General features: G+C 43.8%; 1 protein-coding gene across 2 annotated transcripts; it reads left to right on the forward strand.

The window, feature by feature from the left end:
* Positions 1-442: 442 nt before the first annotated feature.
* Positions 443-3,782, forward strand: LOC124674899 (dof zinc finger protein 1-like). 2 transcript variants are annotated; one of them, XR_006993094.1, is made up of 3 exons: positions 443-919; positions 1,766-3,014; positions 3,683-3,782. XR_006993094.1 is itself a non-coding variant. In XM_047210954.1 (2 exons), the coding sequence occupies exons 1-2, from the start codon at positions 896-898 to the stop codon at positions 2,888-2,890; spliced, it is 1,149 nt and encodes a 382-aa protein (XP_047066910.1). In that variant the 5' UTR covers positions 443-895; the 3' UTR covers positions 2,891-3,393. The 2 variants fall into 2 exon arrangements, 1 of the variants encoding a protein (XP_047066910.1); XM_047210954.1 differs by lacking the exon at positions 3,683-3,782 and having other exon boundaries at positions 1,766-3,393.
* Positions 3,783-12,141: the final 8,359 nt, after the last annotated feature.

A 12,141-nucleotide genomic window follows, 5' to 3' on the forward strand; every position in this document is an offset into this window, starting at 1 on the left:
TTGTCGATCTGTTCCTATTAGTAATTGTCATCTTATTTTTGTGAGGCTATCTCATGAAGTTTCAACACTTGAAATAGTAAAAAAAAAATTGGCATAAAAATGTTTAATAATAAAATCAATCCATGGCAACGCACCACAAGTTGCAGCACTAATTATCAGCTACGTATCACCGATGGTGGGACTGTGCCCTATATGTATTTTTATTATCCTGTTGCAATGGACCGACTTTTCTCCCGATGCAATCGCACGGACACTTCTGTTAGTAAATAGAAAAATGGAAAAGAAACTCGAAAGGTTGCACCAAACAGTGACGCATAGGGAATTTTAGAAGGCCGTGTTGCCGGCACGTGCAGCGCCGTCCTCCGCACGTGCGTGAGGCCCCCACCAAACCGCCATTCTCCTCTGGTGCCTTCCTATGGAAATCCTCGGCCGGTTGACTACTTGGCTCGCAGCCTCCACCTCCGGTCTCACGCGTGTGACGATCGAGCAAGAACGCAGCTCCTCATCCTCCTCCTCGCCATCCTTCTCTCCGCTCACAGTCTCACACAGGTCCTATGTACTTGGCCTCAGCACCAGCTGCAGAATTTGCTCCAATCCCCATCCCTGAGTGTTCTGGCAGCTGGAGTAGCTGAGAGAGGCATATGGAGATATATTAAAGAAAAAAGGAATCCACTACTAGCTTTAGCTATTTGAGCAAAACGTATGTGGGAAGAGAGAGCGGCAGGGCAGAGATAGGAAGGAGGCACAATTCCACTCACTGGCCAACCACAGGGGGCCTTCTTGCTCCTCTTTCCTTCGCTCGAGAAATCTGCCACAAGCAGCTGGAGCTCCTCTACTTCTTCCGGCGTCTTCTCCTTATATTCCGACACCTGGAGCAAGAATTGGGAGTCCTCGCATGGATGCAGCCCACTGGCCCCAGGTAAATAGATCTCTCTGCGAAGATCACACTTGCGAGAATTTGGATTTTGTTGTTATCCTTGATCTTGCTGCTGTTCATCTTCTCTGCGCCTTGGTTCGCTGTTCATGCTTCACTCGATGAGACCATGATCTCTCTCTCTCTCCCTCTCTCTGGTATATATCCTCTTGGGTCTTGTTCTTCTTCCTTTATGCATGTTATCCTTTGTGTAGATCTATGCATCTGAGCACATAATCAGCCAGCCCTTGTCTCGCTTCTCCAGAGGCTTTAAGCTGAGAGACCTGTGTGAGCTTTAATCCTATGCTGCCCTTCCTCCCCTTTTGATCCATGAAAAGCACCACATACACCATCACCTTTCTTTTCCCTTCTTTCTAATCCCCTTTTCCTCTCCATCATCCTTTTTATCCCCTCCCCTCACCTTCTTTTCTCATAGCTTTTCTTCTCTCTCTCCTTACATCAAAAGAGCAGCCATGTCCTGGTGATGTGTGGCAGCTAGCAGCAGTACTACAAACCCTACACATAAGAGCGCACACAAAGTTGTGGTTTGTGTGGTGGTGCGGTGTGTTTCTTTTTCATCTCTCTTTCTTCTTCCCCTTATCACCCTTTTCCTTTCCTGCTGCTTCGCCTTTTCTTTGCATCTAATCTCCCTTTGTTTTCTTTTGCTTGGTTCTTTGTTGCACCGTAGAGATTCTTAACAAGCCCCGCCACAACCCATCCTCCACCACATCTTTGTTGTTGTTGCTCTAGCTCTAGTTTGTTAGCTAGTTCGGCGTGTGTGCTGATCATCGTCTGCTGCGTTCTGAACTTGTGATTGATCGAGGGCTGCGCTTACCATGTGTGTATCCTCAGGGGCTAGGGCAGCTGAAGCCCATGGAGGAGATGCTGATGGGAACAGGCGCGAACCTGCAGGTGCAAGGGTCAAATCCGAATCCGAATCCGAATCCGCCGGCGCAGGCCCCGTCGGCGGCGTTGGCACCTGGGGGTGCCGTGAGGGGTGGAACGCCGGCCATGGCAGTGGCGGGAGCAGGTGCCGGTGCCGGTTCCGGTGCTGGTAGCACGGAGCGGCGGGCGCGGCCGCAGAAGGAGAAGGCGATCAACTGCCCTAGGTGCAACTCCACCAACACCAAGTTCTGCTACTACAACAACTACAGCCTCCAGCAGCCGCGCTACTTCTGCAAGACCTGCCGCCGGTACTGGACCGAGGGCGGATCCTTGCGCAACGTTCCCGTCGGCGGCGGCTCCCGCAAGAACAAGCGCTCGTCGTCGTCCTTGTCCTCCGCGTCCGCGTCGGCCGCGAGCACGTCGGTCGCCAGCTCGTCCATGGCCGGGGCGACGTCCAACAAGAACCCGAAGCTGGCGCACGACAGCGCGGCGCACGACCTGAACCTGGCGTTCCCGCACCACCATGGCGGTATGCAGCAGGCGCAGGCGGAGTACATGGCGTTCCCGAGCCTGGAGAGCAGTAGCATGTGTAACCCGGCCGGCGGTAGCACAATGGGCGCCCGGGTCGGTGGCGCACTCTCCGCGATGGAGCTGCTTCGGAGCACCGGCTGCTACATGCCACTGCAGGTGCCGATGCAGATGCCAGGAGAGTACGGCGCCGCAGGCTTCACTCTCGGCGAGTTCCGCCCACCCCCACCGCACTCGCAGTCGCAGAACTTGCTCGGCTTCTCGCTGGATGCGCACGGCCCGGCGGGTGCGGCTTCTTCGGCGGGGTACGGCTCAAGCGCGGGGATGCAAGGGATGCAGGACAGAGCAGGAAGGTTGCTGTTCCCGTTCGAAGACTTGAAGCCAGCTGCAAGCTCAGGCGCCGGTGGAGGTGAGAGCGGTGACGGCGGTTCCGGCACTGGCGTGGACGGTGGCCACCATCAGTTCGAGCAAGGCAACAAGGAGCAACAAGGAAATGGCGCCCCCGGCGGGCAAGACAACCCGGTGTTCTGGAACGGCATGATCGGCGGTGGCACTTCATGGTAACGTGCGGCGGTGCACGGTGGCGCGCATGCGCCCATGCATGCATGGCTCATGCGATCTGAGCAACGGCTGTGCATGCGCTTCCAACTGCAGATAGGCACAAAGGTCCAATAAGATGGTAGCATTGGTAATGATCATCTGTCGTACGGTGCTTATCTCTTTCTGGTGTTCTTCTTCTTCCGGCGTTCTTGTGAGTTTGTTTCATCGACTTGGGGGCTAGCTAGCTCTAACACACCAGAGTACACAATTAATCTCTTGATCGACCTGTGCGTGGCATGGTAGCCTGTGTGAAGCTTCTTTTTAGGCTGGCTTCGAGTTAGGCATCGGTACATACCTAGTACATGGTGCATGTGGTGGTGTGGTTTCGCAGGCCCAACTTTAGGAGACTTGTAGCAGTGGGGAGAGAGAGGACTGAGCTACAGTTTGTTTGGTAACAACAATGCATGCAGTGTTTCAGCTTTGTGTGTAGTAGATGCAAATCTTTTGGGGACCGAGGCTTCCAAGTTTGTAACCTTGTAGTATCTGATACAAAAGAGTACAAGTACCATATATTTGCTTACTCTTATTTCCCATTGCTATTGTTCTTATTGGCTAATGCATAGACTCATATATAGTTTATCAGAACAGGTTAGCACATTAATAATGTACTCCTACATTTTTCTGCTTATCGAGCATGTACTTTATTGTTATTTGTAGTTGAACTGATGTTGTATTCATTTTTCTGTTCGTTTCTCTACTTTTATAAGCTTGTCTTTCTATCTGTCACCTCTCCCTGCCCTCCTTTTCTTGTAGCAGGCTAGCTCTGAGATGTCATGTCTCACCATTGCCTCGAAACCAAGAATCTTCCAGCCATGAAAAGCACTAGCGAGAGGGAGAGAGAAGAGATAGCTTATAGAGAACCGAAGGGCATGGGAGGAAGAGAATAAGTACGTATGACAAACATCCCACTCCCTAAAAGAAACTTTACTTCTCTCTCCTCACATGGTATTATTATATCATATGATGGCCACCTGTAGGTCCTTGAGCAGGCCATTTGTACAACTTATAATGATATTTTTGTAAACCTAAAGGTACACTGCCATGCTATCTCCTCTCCCACCATCATGCTCCTTGCATCTCTGATCTCTCTGCTCCTCACCTCTTTCTTTCATATCAAGTGGGTAAGAATGCAACTTTTTACTCATTTGTTTTTGTTTCTAGTTAGGCATTCACTAGCCAAGTTCACCTGCCCACACCAAAAAGTTGTCACCAAATGATTCTTCTGTTCCACCCATTTTGTACCATTTCCTTGTATACATGCATGCATGGTCTCTAGAGTATAATCTTCATTAATTTACTGCTACACGGACTCTTCACATGCATGTTATCTTGGGGCTGGGGAAAGCTTGGAAGGGCCCCAAAAACATTCTTCTAGGGATGAGGGCATGGAGGAATATTGCTTGACTGCCTTCTTGATGCATTGGCTACTCTATTAAATAAACTCTCTAGTGCCATGGCCTATTTTAACTTGCTAGTACTCCCTCCGAGATTTAAATAGGTGTGCTTCTAGCTTTTTTTCTTTCTCTCTAGTTAGTTTTCCTTTTGAATTTTGACCACTTTCATAGAATATTGTAGTAGAAACATATATGATGGCAAATTAGTATATCATGAATCTACATTTCAAAACAAATATATTGGTACTATTATAGTATCGTAAATGCCTATCATGTTTCCTATAAAGTTGTTCAAATTCTAAAAGCCTTGATTCAACTAAGATAATAGCTAGATGTACACTTATGAGGGGGGGAATACTCTGCTAGAGAGTAGTAGTAGAGAATTATATAAGCATTCATGCTATTGCTCCCATGATTGAAATCACTGCTTCACACCCTCCTTACATGATAAAGAAACTACTGGGAGTTAGACCACTATATGCTTATTCATCTAAACTACATGCATGCTACAGTCTTAACTATCTCATTTCTCCTTGGATCCACCTCCATCTTGTTTTCTTCTCTACTTTTGTGGTATCGCTTGTGCTTTGTCCGCTTGCTGTCCTTCACCTCACTCCATGCCATTTTAAGGATAGTTAGTGCCATGGTAGGTCATTGTTAGTTGCATGGAGCCTAGCTGCTACATTTCCATTAGTAGCCGTGCAATGGCTTTCCTTTCAGAGTGCATATGTTTCTTTCACCTATGCTGCATTTGCATGGATACGGTTGGGGATGTCCAAGCACTCCTCTTTCAAGCTGCTTTATAGTGACCTCTACCTAAACTTGCACCTCTTCATTTATGGGATAGAGGTGAAGCAGCTAGGAGTAGGAAAGCATATGCAAATGTACTACGTACCGTGCTCTTCTTCATTTTCATCTCAGCTCCCTTTCTGAATACTCTTTCACCGGGCATGCTACTTTCATGCATGATCGATGGCTGCATCCACTTAGGAGTTAGGTCTAAGTCTGCTCGCCAGTACTTTCTGATGTGGAGAATGCAGGTTACTTGAAATGGCTGGTTTACACGTTTGCAGAGAACACTGGCATGTTTTCAAGTTGCAGAGTGGATACTATTTCAATGCAAATGTACCTACGCACTTTCACCCCGGCAGTACTAAAGAAGTTTCACCCCAACTTCTTTTTCTAGAGCGAAGTGCCACCATCCTCACGGTTCCCACTAATAGTTATCTACTTATCTGCACAAATCTAGCAAAGCTAGTAGGCCTGTGTGTCTATTGTACACACGTACGTAGGAGTATATCTATAAGCAAGCATATAAATTGATGTTCAGTGAACATATGAAATTTATGACACAACAAATTAATGTTAATTGGCATATGCACTTGTGCATTCCTTCCTAGATGACTGATATACATATGTACTGGTGCAACTAGGAAAATCCTTTATACAGTGGAGAAGAAAGATCCACTTTGAACCCTGAGCTGATGCGTCTTCGGTCCAAACTTCAAACCCAAACAATGAAAAGAGGGTTTGTCTAAAGCTAAATCAACAAAGATTACCTTATCTCTAAGTCGAAGAAAATCATAAAAATATAACTTAAATTTAGTGAAAAATGCAACTTACACTTTCCACCAGCTATTTCAATATCATTCCGAAGAAAGATGACAAAATTATTGATAATTATGATGGGCGATGGACATTTTGTTTCTAACGTGATTATTGAAGGCCTAGATCTAAGAGAGGTCGCTCTCTTGTGTAATCAATTTACATGGGCGAGCCATCCAGCAAAACCTACATATGATAAAATACTAGATTGGGAGCAAAAGTTTCATTTAGTTCTTGTACATTACCTTACACATGTGGAGTCTGACCATACACCTTTTAATTGACTCTGGAGTCAAAGCTCAGATAGGAAACAAGCCACATTTGTCCTTTAAATTGTTTTGGTTGCAGCAAGATAGTTTTTATGATATGATTGGAGCTGAATGGGCTGCAGTATCCATAGAGGATACACCCATGGTAGAACAAGATTAGACATCTTCATCGTTTCCTTAAGAAATGGCCGAAAAACTTAGCGGCTAATATGGAAAGGAGAAAATAAAGTCTCTTGCATATCATTTATAAGTTAGACCTGAAAGCTGAAACAGTGCCTCTTACGACTGCACTAAGATAAGCGAATGGACATGTTAATAAACTTAGAAGATATGAGGAACTAAGTGGGTTCAGAGAGCCAAGGTAAAAACATGTTCGGGAAGGTGGAAACAACATGAAGTATTGCCATCTCATAGCTAATGTTAAACATAGAAATAAAAATTATTCCAATTGAAACGGTATGAAGGAACCATAGTGGGAGAAGAAAATCTAAAGGTATATATATATAACTGAATTTTGTAAGAATTTTTTTGGTGCACCAGCACTAAAAAAATCCAAGATGGAAAACGTTACATATGATATTCCTCAGATATTGGATAAGGAAAATTATATTCTTACAGGCACCTTCTCGGAGAAGGAGAGATATCTGAGGCTATATCTCAGATGGAGCATAATAAAGCTTCTAGACTAGATGGGTTAAAAAAAATTGGGACGTCATCTAGATGGACTTGATGACGTTGTTTGATCAGTTATAGAGAAGTGAATTTCATCTTTATAAACTGAACTTTGATGTCATTAGAATATTTACACAAAAAGGAAAATATAGTTCCAATTCAGCAATATATACCTCTATGCCTACTCAATGTCAGTTTTAAAATCTTCACAAAAGTAGGAACTAATCGAGTGACGGGGATTTCCCATAAAGTAATTAGACATACATAGTCGCTGTTAATGTGAGAGCGACATATCTTAAAAGGAGTTGTTTTACTGCATGAACAAATTCATGGCCTTCATAGGTAGAAACTGGATGCGGTGTTGTTTAAAATTTATCCGAACAGTTTTATGATAAATTTAAATGGTCTTTCATCCATCAAACTTTATGCATGAAAGGGTTTGCACCAAAGTGGTGCAAAATTGATTGAGCATGGGGAAGTGTGGGAGTTAAAGTTAATGATGATATTAGTCACTACTTCTAGACTAGAAAAGGGTTGAGACAAGGTGATCCTTTGTCTCCAATGCTTTTCAATATTGTTACTGATATGCTGACAATCCTTATTGCAAGGGCAAAGGAGGATGGACAAGTGGGAGGCCTCATACCTGATCTTGTTGAGGGAGAACTGGAGAAGTATCCATTTGTGGTATGCAGATGACAAATTTTGTTCGTGGATCATGGTTTGGAGAACGTTGTTAACATGAAGCTACTGTTATGCATCTTCAAACAATTGCCAGGAGTAGAAATTAATTTTCCACAAAAGTGATATTTTTTGGTTTTGCAATACAAAAGAGGAGGAATGCCAGTATAGAAAATTATTTTGTTGTGAGTTTCGATCCATGCCTTTCGATACCTTGGTATTCTCACTAAGTATCGAAAAATAAAAATAAAATAGATATCTTGTTGAAGGCCGTTTCAGAGGCAAGTTGGTTTGGATGAGCAAGTTTCTCTGATATGAAAATTGTCTTGTTATTATCTGTTCTGTTTGATAAGCCTAAATATTTTTTTGATACCCTTCCTTGAAATACCTAAAGGGATTAGGGAGGGTTTAGATTTCTACATATCTCGATTATTTTGGCAAAGTGAAGAGAATAAATGTAAATATAGGTAACCAAAGTGGAATATTCTATGTCGTCCTAAGTGCCAGGGTGACTTATGTATTGAAGTAACTGACCTTAAGAATGAAGTAACTGACCTTAAGAATAAATCTTTATTAAGAAAGTGGCTTTTTAATTACTTAATGACCAAGGTGTGTGGCCAAAATTTCTACAAAATTAGTACTTGAAAAGTAAAATCTGCCTCAAGTCCAAATAAAGCCTTCAATATTCTCCCTTTTGTGAAGGTCCCGTTTGTGTCAAAGATAATTTATTTAAAAAAGGTTTTCCAAAACTGGAGATGGAAATAGTACTTGCTTCTGGAAATACATTTGGCTAGCAGATATGTTACTTGCAGATCAGTACCCGTGGCTACATAACACGGTACAATGGAAAGATGTTACCGTTGCAAATGTCTTATCCTACATGCCGCTGGACATTGGTTTTAGACATACATTGGCAGGGAATAGGTGGACCTTGTGGTTACACTTAATTATGCCCACATCATATGATAGTACATCTATTTGAGGAACCAAATAGTCTCGTTTGGACGCTTGCGGCTTCGGGGATTTTTTTGGGTCAAATCTATGTATCTAACCTAATGAGTGGATCTGTAGTTTTCTTACTTAAATGTTTATGGGAATTAAAAATCCATTAAGATAAGATTTTCTCGTGGTTCTTTAATGAGAAAGTGCTACTTAATAAAGATAATCTCGAAACAATAAACTGGAATGGGTGTAAAAAAAATGATGCTTTTGGGATTGAGAAGAGTTCGTTGAACATTTGTTTATCTCTCATCCTTTTGATTGTCTGCTCTGGCGATTATTCAAGTTACATATGGTCTACCTTCACTAAGTAATATTATAAATATGTTTGTCAATTGCTTGAATGGAGTTGATAAACACAATAAGGCTAGGATTCTCATCAGTGTTTCGGCCTTATGTTGGTCTATCTGGAAGTACAAAAAATAATATAGTTTTTTAACAAGACTAGAGCTTTTCATACTTTGGCGGGACATTGCATCAACCTTTGGTGTTTTCTTCTCCCGTCCGAGCAGCAGAAGCCTATATATTTCTTGTGCAATCATTTAGTGACAGTCGCAATGGATATCTCAGTCCGGCAGGTTGGTAGTATATTAATAGTTTACGAGATTCCTAGTTGCTTTATGTTGATTATCTTTCGCCGGCCGGTACATGTTTCGACTTTGTGTGACTCGTGATATGTGATAACTTGGATATTAAACATTTTAATATAAAAGGTTGTGTGCATCGAATTTCAAAATGTTACATAGGCATTATCGCAAAAAAATAAAAAATTAATTTAATCACACATATCAAACTATGAGACAATATAGGGTTAACAATATTGATTAAACTAGTTTTATGTAACCCAAAAAAAAACACGGTGATGTGGAACCCTTCTAGTTTCGTGGTGGTTTTATCAATGTCACAACCTTAATGATGGTTTTGCCACATAGCTTGATGATTGTAAGTCTTAGTGATGTGTTGGATACTCGGCGCCACCTCCACATAGACAATTGGCGTACACAAATCTGCACTTCACTGAAAAATATAATTGAGAAGGAGAAACATATTTCATAGAATGTAATAGAGAATGATAAACAAAATTAACAAGGAGAAACATGGCTGAAAGGATGCAATTGAGAACAAAAAAGATACAGAAGAGAAAACTCGGGTTAGAAGGAAAACACGGTAAAAGGACAAGATTCAGAAATAAAAAAAAATCAGTTGAAAGGACATGCTACATAAGCAAAAATTAATGAGTTGAGAAGGAAAACATGGTTGAAATGATGGATCTGAGCAAATAAAACGGAGTTAAAGGACACAATTTTCTGTAGTTGACAAGGGAAAACACAATTCAAAGGTCACAGTTGAAAACTAAAACTGTTGCTGAGGTGGAAAACCTAGTAGTAAAAAGAATGAAGCAGACAAGCAAAACACAATCGGAAGAACGCAACACATTTTGTTTTTTTTTCTGTTTCAAAGAGGGGAAAAAAGGAGAAGATTATGCGGAAATTTGCCTTTGGCGCATGAACACCAATGCTCCCATTTTTTTTAGAAAAACAAAAACAAATTTCTAGGACTAAAATGTATCTGAAATTAAATACTCACATACATATACCCATTTCTAAGGTACGTTAGAAATTTTAGGGGAAAATATATTGTATTTTGAACTATACGAAAAAGATAAATTTCTGACATGGAATGTGAGTCTTCAAACCTATACATATAGCCACAATTTTTTTCTGTAGCTCAAAATACAAGGCAATTTCTACGGAAATTTTGCACGAGTATTGAGAACATATGTAATAATTTTTTCAAATAATTTTTCAATATCTTAAAAACGGGGAGCACGGGTGCTCATGTGCACCAAATCTCCTCTCAAAGATCACGCATGTATGGGAGATGAATAAAACGATCATGCTTTGCACTTGCACTTGCACTTGCACCCAGCAACCTTCACCCCCCACCACTTAGTTGACGGCTAAACAATAACATGTGTAGGTTTGATTGTGCTCTCATTCCAACCCTACAACGCGTCCCCTTCCAAAAAGACGAAAACAACATGGCCAGGAAGAAAGGAACATTCCTGTCGCTCAATAAGTCAACATAGATCATGGAGGTGGAATGCAATGCAAGAAACTAAACCAAGAACCTGTAGTCAAAACGCGCACACACAATCATGCACGCAGTTCGAGCCCGTCTACCGGCTCCTGCACACTCGGGGGCCACACTACACACACTAGGAGTCTAGGAGAGATGCGTGAACCACCGGGCTACATCCAACGACCGACCGTCCGGTACGCGCAGGAGCCTAGCAAAGTACGTATGTACCCACGTATTACATCTGCGTCATCGATCATCTTCCACATCACAACTCAGGGGTAGTAGATCAAGCAGCTCGGTGACTCAGCAAGTGTACCCACACGTACAAGCCGATGGGTGACGAGTCAGCAAGTGTACCAGTATGCGTGTGTGTTTCTACGCAACGTGTGCGTACGTACGTACGGTGCTGTAGGTAGTATAGTACAGTATACAAAATAGGCCAAAAAAATTACGAAAAGAGAAGACGTGGTACGGGTGTCTGTCAGGGCAGCGGCTGCTCTGCCTGACCTACGTTGTGGATGGATATACACGAGGACATGCGTTGGCCTGGTGCTGCCGCTGCCGTGTCTTTTCTTTTCCTCTTATCCTTCGTTCCCTGTCTCGCAAGCAGGAGGAAGCGCTGCGCGGCAGCCTTTGTGAACTGAACCTGGTTTTCAGTTTTCACATCACGCCGCGCGGTGGGCGAAGATCGCATCAGTTGTTCGGCGGTTGCTCCTGCCAGGGAAAGGCCGGCGCCGGCCGGCATGTGCCGCCATCCAGATGTGTCTGGCCACAAACCACCAGAGATCGATCATATCGTGGGATCGACTGCATGAAACCTGAACCCCGCTAATCAACGCTGGGAATTGCATCCGTGCTATGTACGTGAGCATACATTTGGCCTGGGTCACGTTCGATCTGGCTATGGCCTAGGGCTATATTTCTTGAGGCTGACGTCGTGGCAAGAGGGCTTTAAGAGCATCTCCACTCGTCCCCCCGAACAGGCCCCCGGCGAGCGTTTTTTACATCCGGACGGCGTAAATCGGCCCAGTCGCGCCCCCGGTTCCTCGTTTTCGTCCGGATTTGGGCCTAGTTTCATCCGGCGATCCCACGCCATCCCCGGCCCCCGGGAGCGCTCGGGGACTCCGGACGAAACGAAATCGCGGGAAACGTTTGGTGGCCCCGACTCGTCGGCGACAATGGCATGGGTTTCTACGGCAAAACCCTCGTCTTCCCCGATCAACGGCACAACCCTTTGTCTTCCCGATCTACGGCAAGACCATCGTCGAACGAAAGATTTGAATTCCCGAGTCAAATTATATATAGTTCGAATAAACATAATTATATATAGTTCGAATAAACATAAAAATTACATATAAAAACTTAAAAACAAACTAAAAGTACTACTTCTTCCTAGATGGCCCCGCCTCATCGTCGTGGCGGCGGCGCTTCCGGCTCGTCACCTCCTCGTCGGAGGAAGGCGCCTTCGCCTCTGCGTCCTCCTCCTCCTCCTCGGCCTGCTCCTCGGGTTCTTCCT

Source organism: Lolium rigidum, chromosome 7 (assembly GCF_022539505.1).
Source record: "Lolium rigidum isolate FL_2022 chromosome 7, APGP_CSIRO_Lrig_0.1, whole genome shotgun sequence".
NCBI classification, from domain to species: domain Eukaryota; kingdom Viridiplantae; phylum Streptophyta; class Magnoliopsida; order Poales; family Poaceae; genus Lolium; species Lolium rigidum.

Coding starts and splice junctions, on each gene's coding strand:
- LOC124674899 (XM_047210954.1), top strand. CDS start 896: ATGGATGCAGCCCACTGGCCCCAG. Junction 920..1,765: donor ATGCAGCCCACTGGCCCCAG/GTAAATAGATCT, acceptor GTGTATCCTCAG/GGGCTAGGGCAGCTGAAGCC.